This window comes from Hyposmocoma kahamanoa, unplaced genomic scaffold, assembly GCF_003589595.1.
Source record: "Hyposmocoma kahamanoa isolate Upper Pololo Valley unplaced genomic scaffold, ASM358959v1 64, whole genome shotgun sequence".
In the NCBI taxonomy this organism is placed as follows: Eukaryota; Metazoa; Arthropoda; class Insecta; order Lepidoptera; family Cosmopterigidae; genus Hyposmocoma; species Hyposmocoma kahamanoa.
The window spans coordinates 3,335,263-3,360,221 of NW_020653852.1; the positions used below are offsets into that span (position 1 = coordinate 3,335,263).

Consider the following 24,959-nt stretch of genomic DNA (forward strand, 5'->3'; position numbering starts at 1 on the left):
TAGTAGACAGACGTGCACGCCTATAACTCTATAGCGGTAACCTATCACAAATTCGAAAATATTTTTGTTCGAAATAACGTTTGTTCGAATTTTCATTACACCGAAAATCGAATTATAACGAAACAGTTGTTCTTTCAGGATATGTTGAATGTTTATCGTAAAGACACGATTAGGTTCAGTTAGGTTTAAAAGAAAAAAAAAAAAATTTTCCTCTCAAAATTACTTTCGAGGTTATGAACTTTCGACCATACGTTATTTCTGGAAAATGTCATTTCGACCTACTGATAGGTAACCGTCTATAACAGTTGCAGAGCTTTAAAACGCAAAGATCTGAGGTGCACTGCCACAGCGCCCTAAGACATAAGTTGACAAGTCCGATATGCCTGTAATTTCACCAGCACCCCTTCAAAACCGGAACACAGTAATGCTGACATTACTGCTTGGAGGCAGTAATAGGTAAGGTGGCAGTACTTCCCTGGACGAAATCTTTCAAAATGAGCTCAAGGGATCAAGCATGTATAGATAATTACTGAAAATCAGGTTTTTTAATGTATTATTTTAATACCAAAGGATTTTTTTTGGGTCAATTTACTTTTCAAATTCAAATTATAAAATTGACCAAAAAAAATTCCATCAATATTAAAAAAATAATTTAAAATTTTCAGTAATTGATAAAAATGTGCTTGATGCTTAGATACTTTTGAAGTGTATACTTTCAGTAAAATTACTTGCAACTTACATACGAATAACAGTGAAGTCGAAAAATTCAATCGTCCTGAAAACACGCCCACGACTTCGACCGATAACCTTTAAGCTTATGGCGAGTTTCCAAAAGCAAACACATCGTTGAACTTATGTTGTATCCAATCAATAACCTAACTGAAAGCATTTCTTTTGCATTACGTATATATTTCATTCATACATTTCTTCAAAGTGATAAAAGAATTATATGAAACCTTTTTGTATAATGGTAACAATGATTAAAGCTATAGAGATTTGAACAAAGGCGTAAAATCGACTGCTTGTGCGTTTTTTATTGAATGTATTTCGAGGAATGTGCTATGCAGTTCGTGCAATAGCGGGCGTGCTTGATGATGTAATACAGTGTTCACTTTATTGTGATTTATGAATGACAGAAACACTGTGACTGATAGAGTAAAGTAATGTAAATATAATGCAATGTAATTTTTATTTCATCATTAATTTGAAATGCCATAAACATAGTGACTTGTAATGTTATGTCATGCAGCCATATGTATAGTTGCATACATTCATTTTCGTTTTTCTGTATTTTAGTATCTATTGACGAAACTGGTCGTGAGGCTGATCTTTAGGTTTTAAATTAATAAGAAAGGAAGGAAGGACGTAAGAACTGAATTTTAATGTAATGTAGTACAGTAATACCCCGCTTTGCGAGATCCCGCATTGCTCGATTTCGTTCGCGCTATATTACCCTGCTTTAAGTGGATGAATTGATTTAGTGAAGTCAATTCGAATCCGTAGCTTCTCAGTTACTAAAAGTGCATTTTGGTAGGTCCTTTAATTTGTAATCACATTGGTATTGTCTGTTATCCAGTGAATTGTAAAATAATTTTTACGAACAATGACGCCGCCGGCTAAGAAAGAAGAGCGTAAAAGCCTTGAGTTTGGAGACGAAGATAAGAGTTTTAGAAAATATGGGTTCGTTCGAATGGCACTTTCGTTGCAATATTTAGCTTTTTATTCGATCATACCCCGTTCTATCCCTAGTAGCAGTCGTTAGCTCAGGTTAGAGACCCTAGGGCGACCAAAAACTATAGTATCACCCGGTTTTAAGCGAATTTCACTCAACGCGACTTTATCCGGAACGCATCCCTCGCTTAAAGCGGGATATTACAGTATTGCGATATGATTGCGGTGTTATATTTATTAAATTTTATCATGATTTTTGAACGATACTAACAACATGACTTGTAATTTATTGTGGCCAATAAATTATTTCATTAAATTTTCGTTTCATTATTCTATGTTTGTTAGTAAATATTGGGTACGCCTGTAAGTAGCTTATGTATCGGAATATTATTTATGATAAAAAACAGGTTTCCTAAAAATTACACGTGCTTCTAGCTATTTCTATTAAAACACAAATTACATAAATTGTTTGGTTTCTTTACAATGAATTATGGTCTGTTAATGTTTGAGGAAAATATTTCTTGGAAAAGCCATTCATTATAAATCATGTTTGTGTGGTTCACATTAAAACCCAAATATGTTGGCAATAATATCTCGTCAACTCGTATGTTTTTTTATTATGCCTTCTGAAAGTCCTGGACACGAATTGCCATGGCCGAACTGGAAGTCTTTTGAATAGGCTTCGGACGAAGAAACCATAGTAAAAGAAAGTTTTACTTTTCTGGTTTTAGCGGATTTTAGGGTCAATAAAACACGTTACCCTATATTTTTACGGCATTGCGCTAGTCAACCAAGTGGACGTTACTCGGCTGGCTAAACGCGTAAGGAGGTAGAAGTCCTGTGATATAGATATTCTGTCATTTCAGCTCAGTGTTGCCGTTTAAAAAAACAAGTCCATCTGCCAATTTTTTTTATAACATCAAGTTTACGGGACGAACAATTCGTGCGCCTGATGGTAATCTACACGCCTGCCACACAATTACAATGCCACTCAGAGCTCTTTAAATTGCAAATATCTGAGGGGCACTACCACTGCGCCCGTCACCCTGAGACATAAGTTGACAAGTCCCATGTGCCTGTAATTTCTCCAGCACCCTTACCCTTCAAAACTGGAACACAGTAATGCTGACATTACTGCTTGGCGGCACAAATAGGTAAGGTAATAATTAGCAAACAGCAACACGTTGTCTTTTGAATAGCGCGTTCAGCTGGCTAGTAATATTTTGCACCAGTAGCCTTAGGCAACATTGAACAAAATTATCTACCGTCAGGTGTAGTACATTTATAAAAGTAAATTCATGCCGGAGGTATCATTAATATGGCGCACTCTATTTCAGTGACACGTGCTTAGCGTTCTTATGTGGAGGAAGCTTTCGTGAATTGCTACTGCCCTTGGAATGTTGAATGATAGTAGATTGTCGTGTGTGGAGTGTGTTTGTACGCGTGCGTTTTCGTGCGTGCGTTTGTGCCCGTGTAAACCAACGTTTGGACGTTATTTTTTAGTAAATGTATTTGATATGATTGATCCTTGTTTCATTTGGACCGTTTAGCTAAATTAATCTTTCTTTTTTATAATTTATAAATCATTAATTGGTGTCGTGTAAGGTTGTATAGACATTGACATATAACAAAATCTGAAAGTGTGCTCTTGTAGATTCTAAGCTTTAGCGCCCAGTTACACGAGGAGAAAGATTACGTGCGGCCGCCGCACGGCGTACGCCCAATTACTACGCCTTCATGTACATTAATGTCGACTCTGAATTCTATTTACTAGGCAACAACATTTAAATTCCTCTGAATAGTAAAACCGCGCGGCCGCCGCTTATATACCTTGTATTTGTGTTGTGGTACTAAATACAAATTTGGTAAACTTTGGAAAGACTAACATACAAACAGACCGTGACATAAAACCATAGTAGTAGGTAGTAAATTCTCAGAGGGTTAACTGATTCTCATTCCTGTCTGTACATTTTGTTTCGTATATTCTTTAGCTTATTCATAGTTCTTAATGGCCTCCATCTGTTAGAAGTATATACGTCAAGGTCGTTCTTATTCCACATATCCATTCGGCGAGTGAGTCAAATGAGTAAAATCGCAAATTAGTGTAGAAACAAAATATTTCAACCTCAATTGTTCATTCATTCTTTTCTCTGTCAAAACGCTCGGTCATTAATTCATTTTCTAAATGAAAGATACGTCACGTTTTTTTTATAATATTAAGTGACGACACATGGACAGACGTCCATGACACTTCAGAGCTTTAAATCGCAAAGATCACAGAATAGGGGCACAGCCATAGCACCCGTCACCATGAGTCATGAGTTGACATGTCCCATGTGCCTGTGATTTCACCAGCACCATTATTACCCTTCAAATGGGTGGGTGAGTGGGTTTGAGTGGGTGGGTGAGTAGGTGGGTGAGCGGGTGAGTGGGTGGGTAAGTAGGTGGGTGAGCGGGTGTGTGTGTGGGTTGGGTTAGGGGGTGGGTCACTCACCCCGGACCGCCCCCCAAACGGCTCCCCAACCGAACCCAACCGAACCCCCAATCGGCCCCCCTACCGCATTAATTGCAATTAAAATCAATTGCAATTGATTTTTTAATCTGATTGAATTTCTGATTGAAATTTAATTGATTAACGCCCAACACTGGATGTATGGAAAGACGACACGACTCCAAAATCCATACAAATTTGATTCAAAGTGTATTCCACAGCATTTAAGTTTATTTAAAAGAGTAATCCCTAGACTTTCTTGCTCGTTCTTCTCAGGGAGGTCAGTGTAGTGAACGAGCAGTAGCTTAAAAGTGACGTTTTCAAGTGTAATTTTTATTTTACCTATGGAATAAATGATCTTTGACTTTGACTTTTCATCCACGAACCAAAAGCCTTTATGCCTCTACTACGGACCTCCACCTGCTACGCTCCTGACAAACCTCCATAGCCTCCTCCATCAGTCTCTTCATATATCCGTATATTCGTGGTACTTTTAACCCGGCCCTTTTCAAGGACATCTGCATGAGATGGGTGCCGGGGAATACCGCTTTTCCCCTTTAAAAATTCAAAACTAATCTTTTAGGCCTTGGGAGAGGCGAGAGTCTAAAATAATAATAACGCGCAAACACTCACAGCCCCGCACTACGGAAACCCTGTATCGCGGGTGACATGGGCACACACATAGACAACCATAAATTACACCCAAACGCACGAGATAAATAAATGTAGGCCATACAAATATTTATACCGGCCCAGGAGTCGAACCCGGGCCGGGACGTGGCAGTCCAGAACTTCTACACTAAAAGATAACCCCTTACTCGTAATTAATACCCATCTTCACACTGAAATTCAAAATATATTTTATTATTTACCGTATTCCCGATGCACCCGGTTCAAAGTTCATCGACCGGTCGTTCGTTCACATACTTCGAGCTCAGTTAGTGCTGACCTAAAATACTAGCTCACGATTTCAACCGGGTCTCTCCTACTTTTCATACCTGTGATGCCTTGAATATCCATCTATGGGAGTTATTAGTCGACACGGTAGATTAAGTCGGTCAGAAAAATCTTTGTGTCAATTTAATAACAGCGAAAAAGACGCGAATGTAATTTTCGCTCTTATTTAGCTGTGGCCATGGTACCTGTAAAGGACCCGAAACGTCGGTTTATTTGAAAATAAAACTTGACTGAAAATAAGACTTGAAGCAAATAGTTTCATGTCCTAAATAGCTTTTACGTTTATTTTTTCCGAAATATTGAATGAATATTACTCATTTATAGAACAAGATCACATAACAATAAATATAGTTGAAGTGCTTAGTTTGCATGGCACACGTGCCAACAGTTCGCGGGATTCCGCAAACTTGAGCTCAGTCAGCCATTTTCGCTTTGTACTTTATGTATTTCGCTACTTTGGAGCGCAAAAGTGATAGTCGCACTTCTAATATTAATTATGGTGGTGTTTCGTATCATCATTAAGTCTCATTTTATTTACTTTAAATATTTTTTTTGTTACAAGAAATGAGAGTAAACATTATATCGCTGCAATATGGTCGCTTCACTTGGAGAACTTAATAAACATCTCAAATTCGTCGTCGTTCAGCTATTAACCGCTAGATGGCAGCACATTGATTTAAATTTCAATATAAAATCAAAATATAGCAATAATAGGCATAGATGCTATTGAACTTGAAACGATATGCCAGCAGGCTAAAATTTAAATTATAGTTACAGTCCAGAATTTGTTATTTGTCAATATTTCGCAGTCAATCTAATGACAAACGCACTAAATTGGCAACGCTCACAGAGAGCCGTATTTCTTATTCACCGAATATAACCGGCATGCGTCATCAACACGTCATAAATAGGAAACTTGGTAAGTACTCGGAAGTGGCGTTGTTCTTGATACCTGCACTATGCTAGTAAGTTCACGACCTAGTGCATCGACCTCTCATTCCGGGTGACCTAATTTCTGTGATCATAGCTTTGTTTAATTAACCACCAACGGAAAAGGAGGAGATTTACAAGTGAAACGTTTGTTTGTGTGTGTGTCTGTTAGCTATTTTTTTTTTTAAATCATAGAAATATTTTTAATGACTTGTACAATCCACACTAATGTAGTGTATGCAAAAAAATAAAACGCAAGGCCAGTAGAGCTTTTAAAAATGTACATTATTGCAGAGGTCGGGAAATAAAGGATGGCTGGACGAGTATGAGTGTATTAGTAAAAGTCTAACAATTCCCGATCCCGCCGAAGCTTATATAGTGCTTTTCTCAAACAATATGAGGAAATAATAAAAAACCTAAACAGAAAAAGTAAACAAATTAAATTAATATTAAAAGTAATATTCGACTTGTCAGGACAATTATATTGCTTCAAGAAAATGTTACTCTTTTTCCAGGCACATTAATAGTAGTTTGCTGAACTTCTGATGAAGAGGTTGAATGTTATGTGAAATCCATTACTCTATTTTCGTAATCGTTCTTTTCACTAGAGCTCATTTTCGCGACGAAAATACAAAAAAAAAACACGAAAGAACGGAAAATAATACCAAAGCACTTTAGTTTATTTTACCACCATTGTCCTTTTTTTCATTAACAATACACGTAGACATTTTTAATTCTCGCAATTACGAATACTGGGCCGTATGAATTTTTCATTTGCCAGTTAACATAGATCATTGTTTTAGTACATAGATTAAAAGTTTAAAGCAGCGGACAGTACTGGATTTTCACACTTACTTTGCAGACCTTGTCTGTGAAGAATTCGCACGGTCCTTACACGAGAAACTTTATAACGCACACACACACTCAACACTTTCCGAGTTCATTTTTTGAAAGTAGCATTACTTCCAAGTAAAGTAGTAAGCATCATTTCCAAGATTGTTCAAGAAAATATTGTTTTCATCACACTTGCTAGTAAATAGTACGATTGCATGGTGGTTAACTTGACTATATGCCCCAAATAAAATCTTGGGGCCTTTTTTCTTCCCATTATAGCCATGCACGATATGAGTTTTCTTTTTAATTTGTTGCACGACATACTTACTTTCATAGGTGAGATTCAAGTTCAAGCAAGGTTACTTAAGTTCAAATTAAAACATTCGTTTAAAATGTTATCAAAACAGAAATTTAATTGCAATTCAGTCACTTACAGTCAATTCGGGTAACTTTGAACATTTTTTGTGTTTTTCTAATAATTTCAAATTTAATTATGTTTCTTAACAATTACTTTATTAACTGAATAGTGTTCTTTTAAGCCCTTTTTTCGTTCTTATAGAAGGAATTTAATAATTATTCAACAAAACTGTTCTAGATTTGCTCCAAAAGTCACATTCAAAGTTGCCTTGAATTTTAGGTAACTTTGAATAAGATTAGCCTTCGATATGGAAACCGTATATTTTCTAGATATTTTACAGTTTGTGTAAGATTATACGACATATTAATATTTTTTAGATGTATTCACATCTAAAAAAAAATATTCCTGACAGTGCGTTCAAAAACGACATTTGACTTGGTATTGCCATAATAAAACGAGACGAACTAATTTAGTTGAAATGAAAAACTTGTTTTTTTTTTAGATTTTTTAATTAATGCGAATAAAAATGAAAATTTTCTGTTCAATAATAAATTCTACGCTTATTTAGCTATCAAACGAGATCAAAATGAATCACCTATAACAATTATTTTAGGCAAAGTAAATACATAACAAAAATCTATTCACCCCACTCCTTGAATAAAATGTCGTCATCAATATAAATACGGCCGCCTTTTCTAGATAGCTGTTGCTCTTTTATAATATTCACAATATCGGCTTTATTAACTTGACATGTCTCAACGTTAGAGGGCCAAGACCAACCTCCTAAAAAGCATTTTTGGAGCACTGAGACAGTAATTTCCAAAGGAGTAACTTTTAGAACTCTCCCTGGAAACAGACTACCCTCTTCTCTAAAAACACAGTCAAACACATTCAAAGTTACCCAAATTTCTCTGTTTGGTAACGTCGTCAAAATCTAATTCGTTTTACGCGCAAAAACAAAACCAAATTAAATTATTCTTTAAAAAAGTGATATATAAACCTCTATTTAAGTGTGGAAACCAAAACTTACCAGTCAATATTCAGATTTATATATTTAATTCCGATTCTAAAACTGAGCAACAAATCACACCAAACTACTTTCGCCAAGAAAAAACCGCGAAAGTTTAAAAAAATACAATTTAACATTACTTTTTCTTTCATAACTTTCGTTTAACAATTTTGTTCCGATTTACACAGTTTCAATACTAAAAATAAAAGATCGCCATACATAAAATAAATTTTTAAATCTTTTACGCAACTACGTTCAAAGTTACACCACGATTCAAAGTTACCCGAATTGACTGTACTACTTAAATACTTATTGTTAAGAATTTCGTATTATTGATTTTAATAATTTTCCGTACAAAAATTTTGCAAATCTTTTTTACAATCCATAATGGCTGTGTGCGTCTTTGCGTTTTACAACATTTTAGTTCGAGTTGTATTATCTATGGAAGATTAGCTGGCTGGCCATCTGTTGATAAAAAAAAAAACAAAAACCCGTTTGCAAAATCCACAATTTTGTTGTGTTGTGACTAAACGCGTTTGTGGGACATGGCCTACGGCGCCCGCTTCTCCGCGAGTACCCCACTGTTGCTCTGCGCAAGTACATACGTAGCGCAATATGGTATCTATTATATATACCTATGTAAGTAATTACATAGGTATATACTACGCCGACTGTAAACTATAAAAAAATCTAAGTACTTACCTAGGCCCGGGCTGTGGTATAACACCATCATCTGCATCGTAGAAGTCGTCTTCGCCCTCCGACGACGAATACGACGTATCCGGCACCAGAAGGGACATGGGTTGTCCTACACAGAACATATCGCACTATTAATAAAATAGTGTATTAACTCAAAAAGTATATTTTATTAGAATGGATGAAAAACGAAATTTCCCGTGAAAGAATATTAAAATTTATGTGTAGATTTAAGTTTAATTACGACATCTAAACAATTTCCTACTTGCCAAATATATTTAAAAATAAAAGCGAAAATGTAATTTCATATTTTGCACGTGCAAAACGCCGCTGTAGTCGCTTCCACCAGCCGACCCTCCACTTCGAAACCCGACGGCAATGGGCTAAGAGCAAAAGCAACCCCTATGTGCCTGTCTCTGAAGTTGCAAACCACAGAGGAAGACGGATCAGTGTAACGAGGACGGCTTCACAAAGGTGGTGAAGAGGAAGAGGAAACCCACCAGCCGTAACCTGTGTCCACAGCACCGTCGGGATCGAACTTTCTGCTGCGTCCGGCCATACCAACGACGCTGCTGTACCTGTCGCGACTACATTACACCACGAAGTCTGATGAGATAATGGAGTACATAAAAAAAGCCAAATACACCCTGAGGGTCGAGCGGTTGGAGTCCCGCCACAACCTGAATTTTAATTCGTTTGTGGTGAGAATACCGACCGAACATCTGTCGACCTTCATGAAGGAGGAATTTAGGCCGAAGGGTTGCGCCACATGTCGCCGACAAGTGCAATTCGTGTAGAGTAGCTATTTAGTTTATTATATTGTATGTATGTTAGTCCTTGAGGTATAATTATTGTCTGCTTAAAGGTAATACCACATAAGTGACATTTTTCACAAATCACCATCTATCTGCAGATAAAACTCTTACTGAGTTTACAGCTTTTTTGTTATTGAGTTTCACCTGCAGAAAGATAGTGAATATCTTACCATAGCAATAAATTAGACTTTTTGTGGAAATATTAATGCGCTTTTACCTTTGAACAGACATTACATGGGTTATGTGGCCTGAAATAAATTGCTAAATAAGTAAAAAAAAAAATTTTAGTAAGGACAATCTTGTCCAGAACTAGCTCACAAAAAGTTTGTCAAATTTGTCATTTAGAGTCAAGAAGATATCTTTTGATTGTTTCTAACAATATTCTAACGACGGTTTTATTGACGCGTAGAGAATTAAATTTTACGTTCAGCGATAGTATAATCTTGAATTTCACATATTTTGAGTTATAACACATATAACAATATTGTAATAGCACTAGGATTTATGTTCATACTTTCAATAAGTATAGTTAAAAATTCTTTTCATTTTATTGGAATTATAATAATATGTAAAAACTTCTTTGTTTGAAAATGAAACAACAAATAAATGCGATTTAGATCCGAAAAAATAGTTTCATTTGGTCTGGCACATTCATATTATTACAAAGGTATATTGAGAACTAGAATAGGACCACAGCGGCATTCGTGTTGAATCAAGTACAATTTGGTGTGAGGACAGACGAGCCTAATTTTGTGAGTTGTGAGTTGCGTTTTTTTTTGCGCTCGGCTGAAATTCGGTTGGAGCGCCAGACGATATTTACGTAATTTATTCAGTTGCTTTTAAGCGTTTATACGAGGTGTTTGTGTCGTAATAGTGTAATGAATCCATTAAGAATAGCATTTATGAGACATTAGAAGACGATGTTAGAAAAAGAAGCTAGGTACATCCACTCAATATGAAACGATTAAAGTATGGGCAGTTTCATAATTAATACAAGTACTTGTGAACATCCAGATCAATTTGTTATATGAATTTTGTGATAAATTCCATAAACATGGACGTTGTTCAACCTCGGTGATAGATTTTTCCGCATCGAACATTTTCGCAAGAAACGTTTTTTACGCGCATCCTATACCAAAGTGACCCCTTCCCTCACCCCTACCTCCACCCGCGCCAGTCCGCCACACGATGCGACCGAAAGTCAGTCCAGTCAGTCGTCATTACGCCCGTGAGACGACAGATACATTTTGCGTCGTCGTGTGAAACAAACCGTACTTTTGTTTCAAACCGAATGCAGCGCAAACTGCGCAACTCAAAAAATGCAACTAACAACTCACAAAATTACGCTCGTCTGGCCTCACACTTAAGAGTCAGCTTGAATTTTTTTTTTTCCTTACTAATTACGATTCATTGGACACTGCCTTTATTTCAGAATTATTTTTTTTACAATTGAAAAATGTATAACGTGTAGTAGTAATAGCAGTAGAGCTCCATGTGAAAGAGTTCGTCCAGGGAAGTACTGCCACCTGATCTATTTCTGCCGCCAAGCAGTAATGTCAGCATTACTGTGGTCCATTGTTGAAGGGTACGGGTGCTGGTGAAATTACAGGCACATGGGACTTGTCAACTTATGTCTCAGGGTGTCGGGTGTAGTGGCAGTGCCCCTCAGATCTTTGCGATTTAAAGGGCGATTTATTTAGAGTACGTCCCGCCAGTTGATATTATAAAAAAAAATACGTGTTCTATATAGTTCGAGGTAAGTTTGTGTTTTTTTTTTCTGTCGTGAACATTTTTAGAAATCAACACTCACTGTTATGCAGAATCAAATAAAGTCATTTGAGGTAGTATAGATTCTTAAAGATAAAGACATACTTGGCGCGTCCATGTGTTCGAGGGGTGGCAGTGTTGTCTGCACCGGCGTCGACAGCTCGCGGCATTCGGAGCCTAGCTCAACACGCTGCGCGGCTATCTCGGTCGCTGTACAAAAAAGCTTTATAATGAACACGAAAGTGACGAACTCGAATAGTAAGTTTAGACGTCCCACTGCTGGGCACGGATCTCCTTTCGGACGAGGGTTGCCTATACACGTTTTCCGAGGGTTGTGAAACTTCTTCAACGTGAAGGTTTCATCAAGATGTTTTCCTTCATCGAAAAGCTCATGATAGGTGCGAGCCCGGATTCAAACCCACGACCCTCTGCTTGAGAGGCAGTAGATCGAACTATTAGGCTACCACGGCTTTTAATCTGCTCGATACTAATGGCCTCTGCTGGTAGCTTTCCTGCTTACGCCGAGGTGATTACATTGTAGTATTATATTAATTATTCTCGAGAATTGTCACAAAATCTTTCAAATTATGTATCTCACATTTGCAATGAAGGCATTGTCATAAGCAAGCGGTGTAATTCATTTTGTAATCAAGTTAACGAAATAAATACCATTTTTAAGATCAACAGGGATTCTTCATTTATCAACAACATTATCAAGATATTGACGCGAACACTCAAAAACTCACAAATTAGATTTGAAAACAATAGTGAAACCAGCGAAATATGACGTAAAACGTAGCAATTTTGTACTAGAAGCAAAGGGTGAGGTAGGGAATTTGGATGAACAAGGATATGGTAGGTTGGGTAAGTGGGTAGCTATTATATATAGGCATACATATTTAAGCTTCATATTATTATTTTCGATAAGTAAGGTCAGTACATTATAAACATCTTTCTTACATGAATACAGTAAAATTGTTATGCAGGTGGGGAATGGGCCACTGATTGCCAGGCGTTCGGATATGAAAGTATCGTGGCCAATTGAGGGGCAGGAGAAGATATGGTTTAGATCCCCAGAGGCCTCGCACGAGCATGCAGGTCAGGTACAATTTAAAGTTTGAACAGGTGCGCTGGAGTGGTCACATGACCAAGTCGCAGCCTACAAATAATGGAGGTAGATTTTTGTAACACACAATGCTAATAGATAACACGCATATTTGTCAATAATGTCAGTACGAAATTCGAAGGGACTAATCTCACGACTTTAAATTTAAAAGCCATATCCAATGGGTTTTTACGTTAGAATTTGGAATAGTGTAATTGGTTGATTTCAATTTCCTGTGTAGTGAGATATACGGGTTTCTCATGACTTTAATTTAAAAGTTAATGGCAACTTATCCAATAGGTTTTACGTTAGAATTTAGAATTGTGTAATTGGTTGATTTAAATTTCCCGTATAGTGCGATATACGAGTTGATATATTACAGATGCTATACCATAAGGACGATATAAACTTTTATAGCGCCTTTATTGACTTGTTATTCGTCATGTGGTGATTCCCCATGTTGCTAGTTTATTCAAGACTCCGTCACTCGCTCGAGGTTACGCGAAAAGTGCCTACCCGCTGAATGTATCGCCGACAGTGCAAGCGCTCAGACAAGTCTTTCATTTACATTACAATCCTTATACAACCCCCAACATTCGGTTCCGCACGCCTGCACACGGCGGGCAACGTTATTTTTATCTCTCTGAGCGCATGCTTAGGTTTCTTTTTCCTCGTAGTGAGCGCCGGGTGTCATTAGTCAGATTTAGTAGGCTATTATAGCGTAGGTATATTTGATTTTGTATGAGAGTGACGTATCTGTCACAAAGTAACTATTAAGTAATCTGTGGTTTCGTGCAAGACTACGACGTTAATAGGATTTATGACTTAATATAGTACGTAATAAGTTAAATTGTTTACTTACGAGGTTGGATATGTTGTTGGGGAGTGATAGGCCCTTGATATACGCCGTTCACAGGGTTAACTGTATTCTGGAATTAAAATTTACAGTTTAACAATAACTTTTGCTGTGGCCTCAGATAATCGATATTGCTTCTCATGCCTGAGAATACGCTTATATTTGTGCCATTTAGCATATCAATAGCGATCCGATTGACCCGACTTTCATTCCGAAGTCAAAATTCGACAGCGACCGATCGCTGATCCTTAAAAATATGCCGCAATTATGACATCGTTTGAGTAACATAATAAAAGCCAATGACACAACGAGTATATAACCAGAAATAGAGGCGAAATAAGGGCCATATATTCCTGGTAACACATTAGCGATACAGCTCTTATAAATATCAACTCTCGTTTGCATTGAAATATAGACAGCCAACTACTGACCTGTGTGTACGTCTCCGTATATTTCAAAAAAATATTCTGTATTTATTGTAATAAAGATAATGTCTCTAACAATGGCGTGCTGTTCAATTCGTTGGAGTGGGGAAAAACAACAAAACATCTAATTACAAAACAAACGGAGTCACATCGGTAATTAAATATTAAGTATGTAATTTTGCAATTTTCGTCCTTTATAGCAAAGCTCAAGCTAACTGGTCGATTTGAAGTGAAACAATTGACGACACCCGTCAATTGTTTCGGGATAGCCAATCGGAGCGCAGTTGTCACAGTAATGATATGGCAGAATAGTTTTCAAACGAATTAAATGACATTTAGTCTCTATTTCTGGTTATATACTCAATGCAATGACATAACTTAAAAAAATTGAAATTAAGGCAACCATTGTATTAATTTTTTATGTTTTAATATCACATTTTCATTACTATATTTTTATACATTAGTTATTATCTTCATAGTACGCATGTTTAAATGAAAACAAACAATATGTATTACTTTACAATAATATACTTAACCTTACATTACGTACTGAGATAATATAATTTTATTAAACGAAATTAATAAACGAAAAAAAGCCGTGGTTGCCTAATGGTTACCTAATGAAGTAGAGAACGTGGGAACGATTCGAATTCGGGCTGGAACCTTTGAGTTTCTTGGAATTTATATGCAAAATTTAACTTTAAATTTATCATGAGCTTTTCGGTGAAGGAAACATCGTGATAAAATCTGCACGTTGAAGGTTCACAGCCCTCGGAAAACTTGTGAAGTCCCTAGCCCGCATTGGGCCAGCGTGGCGGGCTATGGCCGTAGTATGGCGTAGAAATATGGACCTTACTTGAATCCAGTAACGTTATTCTTACTAACGTCGAAACGGACTACATGTTGCACACCGATTCCAAAAGTGTCAAAGCAAAAAGTTGTAATTTTTGGACTTGGTTATAGGCGCATACAGAAAGTTCTCTACTTTTTGGTAAAAAATCTGAAAAATTATGACATCACTAATACTTAACAAGTTTTTAGGTTTTCGCGATTGCTACACATAGGAAATGAAACTATTTTTCCGGATCGCGTATATTTGTATTTCTTTTGTTTTGTTTTGTATCTGTAAAGGGTCCGAAACGTTGGTTTGTTTGAAAAAACAAGTATACGCGATTTAAATCCGGAAAAATAGTTTCACTTCCTAACACTAATACTTAGTCTGAAATTAGCTAATGTCACTTTTAACGATTGATCAGTGTTGTACATATTTAAAATCACAACCGTTATTTTTTACTTGCCACGTTTGCTTTTTTAAAATGTTACAGGCTTAAAGACAGTGTGCAATAAATCATATTCTATAAATGGCTAATATGAACTATTTACTTTTGGAGTTCCGTTACTGAACACTAGATGGCACTATATTCAATAGTTGTTATGGGAATTTACTTAAAGCCAGAAATCCTGTAAACATCGACGAGCTTCGACGCATTTGCGCTGCTTGGCGGCAGAAATAGGTAATAGGTGAAGTGGCAGTACTTCCCTGGACAAATTCTTTCACAAGGAGTTCTACAGCCACTAAATTGAATTAATGAAGGTTTACTTTACATAACGAAATGATATCAAAATCGTGAAAACAGTGAAAACAGATCCCGATACACACCCCGTTTTTAAATGTATTTCTCATTACTCTTGCTTGTAAACAGTGTCATGACGTGCAGGCAAAGTCGACCGTAACGTCCTGAATTATGCCCACGGGCTTTTTCAATACATTATCGCCCTATAGACTTTTTTGCAAGGTTAAGCAAAAACTTTTTAAGCTTGAAAAATATGAAAGTATATTTCGCATAAACTTGAACGATAAAAAAACAAAACGTTTCCAATTTAACTATATTTTACTAAATTTATTTTGCAAATTCAAAATATGCAATGTTTTTAGAACTTCGGAAATTATTTACTTTAAATCTAATACATTGTGACTGCATGCGTCTCTGCCATTTACAACATTTTAGTTCGATCTATGGAAGTATATAGCAAGCAATCGGTTTAAAAAAAAAACAAAAAAAAGTCTATTGCGAAATCCGTAAATGTTGTGTTGTGAAGCGACATTTATTCATACAAGAAATAAATTATTGTTGTATTTATTTGCTCGTAAATGTGATGAAAAATATTGTATTTTTCATAATTTAAAAATTACAAACCTCGGGTCATTAAAGCCCTCAGCCTTCGGCTTCTGGCTTCTAACGAGCTCTCGTTAGGAATTTCTTATTTACCGCCCTTAATACACAATGTACTATTGTTTAGTAAAAAAAAAGTATAGTAAATAAATAAATTTATTAAGCTAATTCACGCAAATTTTTTATCAACCAATAACCACATAAGGCGAAAGGTAGCGTGGCGCAATGATATTTTGCTCTTACAGTTCAGTATGAACTTTTAGTCTCATTTTACGTCAAACATTTGACAGTGTTGACATTTAAATCTAATAATGATTAGTGAAACATTAAAGCCTGCAAACAATTAAATTAATAAGTAAAGGCTGATTCACGTTACACCGTGCCGGGTCCGGGCCGTCGCCGTGCCGGGTCCGGGCCGTCGTCGTGCCGTTCGTTTCCACCGTGCGCCGGCTGGGTTTTTTGTTATTTTTCATTTCTCTCTTGAGATAATAACGCACACACTCAACACAGTCCCGCACTAGGGAAACCCTGTGTTGCGGGTGCCATGGACACACACATAGACAACTATAAATCACACCCAAACTCACGAGAGAAATAAATGTAGGCCATACAAATATTTCTCCCGGCCCAGGAATCGAACCTGGGATCTCTGCGTGGCAGTCCGGTCTGGCAACCGTTCGGTCACGGAGGCAGTTAAATAAGCAGATAAGGTTGTGTTACTAATGCATTTGCAATAGCTCTTGATGACGAAGTATTGGAAACACAAATTGAAACAAGAAAAAGATGGTGTGTACATCCTGGCTGGAGAAAACGTGAACCCGAGGGAGAATTTGCAACGCTATACAAAGATTTAATAGATGATAAGAGCATTTTGCGTTTGCGCTGTCCGACACTATAAATCCGATGTTGACTACCCTCCGGTGGCCCGGCGAATGTATTCATATTACAAGGTGACGCCATCGGGCCAGATTGCAACCGGGAAAAAAAATACTCGACACCGGGTCCCGAACGTGCCTTGGCCGTGGCACTGATTCTGCCCAGTCTAACATGAAGTTCATACAAAAGCATGTATAGATATTTGACCGTGACACTGCCGGCGCACGACCGGGGCGCGGCCCGGCCTCGGTACGGTGTAACATGAATGATGCCTTAATAGTAATTTTCTTAGCACCTTTCGCCGTACGAGGTTATTCGGCTGTACACAAGCAGCTCTTCACAGCACAAAATAAACACAACTGTACCTTAGCTATTTGAAGAAGCACTATGGAATGTTTTATGTTATCCAACATCGCCTGAAAAGAAAGACACACTAAGTATACTTAAAGCATTACAAAATCAATTGGCTTATTTATCAGTTCAACGCCTACTGAAAAATAATAGCAAATGCTTAGGAACAAGTCTTGACAAAAACACTGCTGAATAATGTAAATGCAGTCTGAGTTGCAGTCGTAAAGACATCTATTTATGATGACCAGTGGTCATCATCGAAGCATTTATATGTCTCACTGCTCTCCTCTCAGGCGAGGTTTTTAGGCTATAAGTCCGCCATGCTGGCTCAATGCGGGTTGGGGAATTCACTCGTTTTTCGAGGGTTGTAAACCTTCGACGTGCTGATTTCATCACAAGGTTTTCCTTTACCGAAAAGCACATAAATTCCGAGAAACTCAGATGTGCAGGCTCGGATTTGAACCCACGGTTTCTGCTCGAGAGGCGGTAGGTCAAACCCATCGAGTATATAACCAGAAATAGATTCGAAATGTCATTTAATTTGTTTGAAAACTATTCTGCCAAATCATTACGGTGACAACTGCGATTCGATTGGCCAGCCCGAATTCGAAACAATTGACGGGTGTCGTCAATGGTTTCACTTCAAAGCGATCAATTTAACTTGAGGTTTGCTATAATGGACGAAAATTGAAAAATTACATATTTAATATTTAATTACCGATGACAAGTCGCTAACAATGGAGGGCTGTTCCATTTGGTGGTGTGGGGAAAATAGCAAAACATCTAGTTGCAAAACAAACGGAATCACATTTCATTTAAATATATATATAAAGAAATATATTGGACGAAAATTGAAAAAAAAAATTACACAATTTAATATTTAATCACCGATGAAATGTGATTCCGTTTGTTTTGCAATTAGATTGTTTGCTGTTTTTCCCACGCCACAGAATGGTACAGCCTATGAGGGGCTGTTCCATTCTGTACATATTTAAATGAAATGTGATTCCGTTTGTTTTGTAACTAGATGTTTTGCTATTTTCCTCACACCACCAAATGGAACAGCCCCCCATTGTTAGCGATGTTATCTTTATTACAATAAATACAGAATATTTTTGAAATATACGGAGACGTACTCACAGGTCAGTTGTTGGCGCTGTACTATTTCAGCCTTCTTTTGTCTTTGTGAGTTCAGCGCAAACGAGAGTTCATATTCAAAAGTGATATCAGTACCACTTGGCTCATGAGTTGTTAAGGATGCATGGCCCTTATTTCGTCTCTATTTCTTATATATACTCGATAATCAAACCACTAGGCTACCACGACTGTCTTTTGCTAAATATCCGCGTGCGTAATTCAGTTGCGTTTTTTTAAAGCAAATGGTAACAATTAGGTAGGCGTATTTAAAGAAGTGAATAAAAACTGAACTCGATATTTCTTATATGCGTTAGAAAATATTATTACAATGAAATAAACTATAAAGCATTATGTTTTAGAAAAGAAGGTATACTTACATTGGAATGGTCTAAAATTATTTGTCCTTTATTCCTATCGTGTGTATCTGGCAGTTCTGATACCCTGGTGCTCAGTTTCTGAACATAAGAAAGAAGGCATATTAAATCGGGTTTTTTATTTTTTTACATAAAATGCAATTTGTAATTTGTAAAACATTTCAAATTCAAATAGTATCTTTTATCTACACACATATCATAAACCCTCTATGATGTGTTCAAAAACCGCAAATTACGACCAGCATAAAGATAAACTATTTTGTTAGAACAAATTTCTTATCTGTGAAAATGTTATTATTGCTTATTATTAACATCAAATTCGATTTTATTACTACATTCAAATTTCGAACATCTCCGAAAAACAAAACAATTTGATTCGACCTCAATTCTAATATCAGTCGAGATGGAGTTTTATTCGAAATGAAACGTCAATAGCAAATAATTTTGACAAATTTCGCACGTTACTTGATATCGAACGATATGATAGTTGGAGCCGACTCTAGTTTGTCTGTGAATTAAATAATAAGTACGGTTGTGTGACATGCGCGAGAAAAGTTTTTATTTGCCGCTATTTCGCCAGTCGTAACATACGTTTCCTGAACACATCATAGAGAGCTTATAATATGTGTATAGATAAAGCAGTGTATGTAACTGTACAATAACTAGGCATTCAAATACTCGTGTGATGTCTTTATGAAACTAGCTCTTTTCATAAACCCACACTAGCATTTTAATGCCTTTCATTATGTAATAGGCACATAACCTAATACTATTTAACGGATAATCCAATTAGACAAAAAATAGTCACACTCATTAGTAAAGGTGATTCCTCTGAGAAAAACAAGTCAGAAGATAAGGGTAGCTCTTTGTAATAGTATTATTAACCGACTTTAAAAAAAACGAGGTTCTCAATTCGACTGTATGTTTTTATATCGCACTGTTATTACAATAGTGTATTAACTCAAAAAATGTATTTTTTTTGGAATAGATGAAAAACGAATTACTCACTACTCGTGAAAGGTTATTAAAATGTATGTATAAGTTAAACTTTACTAAAGACATCTAAATAATTTCATAATTTTGAGTAAAGACTGTTTTGTCCAGAACTAGCTCAAGAAAGCTTGTCTCATTTTGAATTAAGTAGATATTATATTTTAATTGTTTCTTACATTATTCTAACGACGGTGTTATTGATGTGTAGAGAATCAAATTTTACATTCAGCAATAGTTATAATCTTGAATTTGACATATTTTGAGTTATAACACTATTATAATAGCAGTGCGATATATATGTGACGCGATTACTTCGGTATTTGTGAGCCGATTTAATAATATTTTTTTTGGAAAGAGAGTAACCCCAGTATTGGTCCCTTATAAATTTGAAGAAGATATTCCACCTTTAAGGGCGGCAAACTAGGGGTTGAATCTAGTCAAGCGCACTTTTCGGTAATCAATCTCAATAATTTTTTTGTTTACAACTTTCAAGATTTTCACACATTGTTTGATTTTTAATTCGAGACTTAATCACGTATAAAACATATTGTAATTACTTCGACGTTTCGGACATATTGCAAACTCCATGATCTCTTCGAGACCCCGAATTAAAAATCACATAATCTCATTGACTTACAATTATATGGACGTCGGGTCCGCGCTAAAAAGTGTCCGAACTTATAGGGCGTTAAAATCGTATACAGAGCGACATTCACGCTTTAGTCTGCGTTTGTTCGACTGACAGCGAAGCAAGCAAAATTAGACAGTACTGCGATGACATTACAATTTAAATTCAACGTTTTAGCTTTTTCATATTCCTTTACATGTCACTACGTTTAAATAGGTTGGCTTGGGACATTTTTTTCGTGGTTTTTGTATTACACCCGTCGTCCATTTATTTGTAAGTCAATGAAGTTGCCCCTTCAATTAAACAGTCATGAACAGTGAATAAAAAATGAGAACTTTTCGATAACAAAGTATCTCGATCGGATTAGGATGACCTTAAAAGGGTTACCCATCACAAGCTAGAAACATGATTTACAGAATTTTGATTCTCCGAAAACCTTTAGACTTTTATTGAAAAACAGACAGTATAACAAACATGATTAGACCAAACAAACTTCTGCCCAAAGAATACGTAAGTGTAATAATAATTCTAATAATAGGTTTTCGGACAAACCATACTTCTGCTGTAAGACGTTTCTGTGTTGCTAATTTATAACAAAACTGTCATCGCACTAATGAAAAAAAGTCGAACCGTTTTCGGAGTATTGAAATTCGAAAAAAAGAAATTCGAGTTTGTTATCACAAACACTTTAAAAGAGGCCAAGTTAAAATGTGCAAGACTAAACGGGAATGTATGAAGCGGTCATTCTCGGACTAGTGTTCACTACCTAGTCCGAGAATGATCTGAAGAAACTGATGCGAGTGGAGAAGGCGTATGTTGTATGGTACTTACAGAAACTAGTTCGATCATAATCTGCAGATAAGCATCAGCCTCTGAGATGCGCCGTTCCAAGTCCCCGTGCCTGTGCGAAGGTGCGGGCACGCAACGTGACCATCTTTCTCGCCGACCGTGTCTTGATATGGTGTCCTCTAATGCTCGCACCCAACTCTCTCTTTCTGATCCATCTCGGGCCTGGAATTTGAGCGAGAAGCCATTTAAGATTACAACGTTTAGAGGACACAGGACGTAAAGAAAAACAACCTGATTAGGGTCGAAGTACACTGTACTTATGTGTTGTTGGAAATTGCGTATTTTTTGGGCTAAAATGGCGTGTATTTGTTTTTTCAGACAAACCAACATTTCGGGTTCTTTAAACCAACATTTCATGGGTGAATGAGATGGTATTAGTCATCAAACAGTAATGTTTAATATTAACGTAAACCACTTTAGTTTGATCTTAGTTTGTTTGGAAAAACAAATATACTGGATTTCAGGTCAGACAATAAATTTTTAATTTCCACTGTGTTGCATTTTACGAGGCTCTAGCCTTGATAGAATCTTTATACCTATGTGATTAATAACTGACGTGTTCAGTAACTCTGAATCGAAATTTCTGACATCGGCTGGTTAGTACTTGGAGACGGTCGCCGCATTAAGCTCTGTGATCGAAATTCAGCAGCTTGCTTTTGGGCGGTGTTTGGCTCAACCCTACATTGACTATTGCTTACATGTTTAGTTAGAGTTACTGTTAGTGTAAGTTGTATAATACGAATAAATGAATCGCGAAGACCATCGAGTATATAACCAGAAATAGAGACGAAATAAGGGCCATCCATCACTGGCAACTCTCAGGCAAACGGGCCTTATTTCACTTTTAAATGTTAACTCTCGTTTGCGCTGAAAACACAAATTAGAAAGCTGAAATAGTACAGCGCCAACAACTGACCTGTGTGTACGTCTCCGTACATTCCAAAAATATTCTGTATTTACTGTAATAAAGATAATATCTCTAACAATGGGGAGCTGTTCCATTCGGTGGTGTGGGGAAAATAGCAAAACATCTAGTTACAAAACAAACGGAATCACTTTTCATCGGTAATTAAACATTAAATATGTAATTTTTCAATTTTCGTCCATTATAGCAAAGCTCAAGTTACACTTGACGATTTCAAGTGAAACAATTGACGACACCCGTCAATTGTTTTTAATATGGGCTGGCCAATCGGAGCGCGAGTTGTCACCGTAATGATTTGTTATTTCTGGTTATATACTCGATGGCGAAAACGTAAGAGCTCTTTAAGCCTGCTTGCGGACTTAATCCCCGAATGCTATAACTTGGACCTTTTCAAGGCGAGAGTGAATAGGCATTACTTAGGTGTGCATGTTACATCGTCGACCTCATCATCACTTTTTAACAGGTGAGATGGAGGTCAAATGAAAAAAAAAATAGAAAACAATCGTTTAAATAGGTATCTGTTTGTTAATTACAGCCGAATATCTGTGACGGCTATGTACTCTCTCTGTAGGAGAGCCGTAGATGCATTTAACAAGTTTGTATTGTTAGTAATTTGTATTTTCTTTTCGTTTTTTTTTATATTGATATATTTATTTCCTAGTCTTTTTCTCAACCCGATTCGAGCTTAAGGCGACGATATCGTCGAATCTAAACTTCATAGTTTAGCCCACTGGCGCAAAGTTGAGGGTTTCTACAGAATATATTCAGGGAGTGTGCTCAAGAGCTCCATCAGCTCATCCCGCCCGCCCCCTTTTACCACAGGATATCAAGACATACGGCGAGATATCATCTTTACTTGACCGATATTCCCTTCAGGCGTACTAAGCGGTTTTCGTCATCTTTTATTACGTGTACAGCCCAGGGATAGAATTCCCTGCCTGCGACAATGGTTCCGAACACATACAACCCGAGTGCAACTGGTAAGGCATCTTCTGAGTGAGCTTACTGTCCAGAGCCAAGTCCACCTACTTAAAAAAACGTTTCTCTAACACAGGCATTGGAACTTCAAGACTGTGAGAGATGCCATACATAAAAAATTTCCTCCTTTAGTCGTTTTTGTAGGCCCCAATAGAGCTTAGTGTCTGCCAGAGCCTGGTAACAACCAATTATTGAACAAATCGCGACACAAACGCTATGTCATTGTCCTTTAACAAACAGGTTCACCTGAACTTCAACAAACAGTATTATTAATTAGTTATCGCGTTCCACAATTAAACAAAGCCGTCTTTTTTACATTTATATGGAAATAAATAAATATTTTTTAATTACTATTTACTGTGTTAGGTGATGAATGAGGTTCAACCTTTAAAATTGTTCTTTTCTCTCAAAGGGCATGTATTACCTGAAAGTGAAAAGTCTTATGATCGACGGTGATGGTGAACGTGGAGTCGTCTTCATCATCGATGCCGATGACGGCAGCCCGCAGCCGAACGCAGCCCCTGCGCACGCCGCGAGTCATTTTTTCCTTTGACTGGAATAGAAGATAAATAATTCATTAGTTTTATAGACAGTTAAAAATTTGGTATAATTTTTTTTTTGATGGCGCCATATCAACGGACTTTTAGTAAGCAAACTCACACATAGAGTCAGTAAAAAGCTAAATAGCGATAGCAATGACCAGAGTAAGTTAGTCTCGGATTATAAATTAAATGTTAATTTTGAAAGGTTATAAGTGTGGTGGCTCTTCAACCCTGAAAATACTCAGTGACGACCATTTTGGGTCTCATTGTTTATAGTCACTCTAATCAATAAAGCCTCGACATGAGACTTGTCAACTTATCGACGCCTCAATTTCTCAAACTCGTATCTTATAAAGAGTAATTATTCAGGAGATGGCAAAACTTTGTATTTATTTTAAATTTCTTATCAAGGGTGTTAATTTGGATGCATTACTTTAAGAATAGATAAAAAGCCAGTGTGTGAATATGATGGAAATGTAATATGAAATCAGCCTCCAAAATACGTATATACAATTCATTTTTTGCATTTCAGTAACTTTGTGCTTTAAGATACGAGTTTGAGAAAGTTAGCGATGTTATGGCTTAGGGTGACGGACGCAGTGGCAGTGCCTCTCAGATCTCCGCAATTTAAAGCTCTGAGTGGCACTGCAAGTGTTATGGACAGGTGTGTCCCTTACCACTAGGCGCAAGATTTGTTTGTCCCGTCACTTGGTGTCGTAAAAAAAACAAACAAATGAGACGTAATAAATCGACTCATCCGTAGAACAACGGCCTATGTGCAAGATGCTGCTTGTTCTCGGGATATTGTACATTTCGTTTGTTGTTCTTGACTGCGGATAGCCACAGTCAAGATCGACAGTAGTTCGATTTTATATTTCCGAAATAATAAATACATGAAAAATCTAAAAACACCTTTATATAGGCCTTTTGAAGAACGAGATTATATTTTTACCTCTTTTCGCTGTATAATCACATCGGACATGTTCTTCGGATGAGTCGAAATATTCCAATAATGACTATAAGATATTTAACTATTACATTTAATTTAATTTTGCTCGGCAACAGTGTTTATACAACAAATCGCAGCATGATGCACAGAATTCAAATTCGTATAGACTTTATAATGGCATGAATATAATTTAAATAACATGAAAGTTATATAACATTTCCAAGTCAATGCATATAAAGGCCGGTTGTTTAACAAAATCTATATATTAA

General features: G+C 36.7%; 1 protein-coding gene across 1 annotated transcript in view; it reads right to left on the bottom strand.

The window, feature by feature from the left end:
• LOC113230810 (oxysterol-binding protein-related protein 9) overlaps positions 1 to 23,740 on the bottom strand; it is a 95,692-nt gene extending 71,952 nt beyond the window's left edge. The window contains exons 1-7 of the mRNA XM_026464899.1: positions 23,624 to 23,740; positions 21,279 to 21,458; positions 18,830 to 18,907; positions 17,330 to 17,380; positions 13,496 to 13,562; positions 11,634 to 11,738; positions 8,953 to 9,058 (exon numbers count right to left, since the gene is read on the bottom strand). Coding sequence (XP_026320684.1) covers positions 8,953 to 9,058; positions 11,634 to 11,738; positions 13,496 to 13,562; positions 17,330 to 17,380; positions 18,830 to 18,907; positions 21,279 to 21,458; positions 23,624 to 23,740 — 704 coding nt within the window. The remainder of the gene's footprint in view (positions 1 to 8,952; positions 9,059 to 11,633; positions 11,739 to 13,495; positions 13,563 to 17,329; positions 17,381 to 18,829; positions 18,908 to 21,278; positions 21,459 to 23,623) is intronic.
• Between the last annotated feature and the right edge of the window lie 1,219 nt (positions 23,741 to 24,959).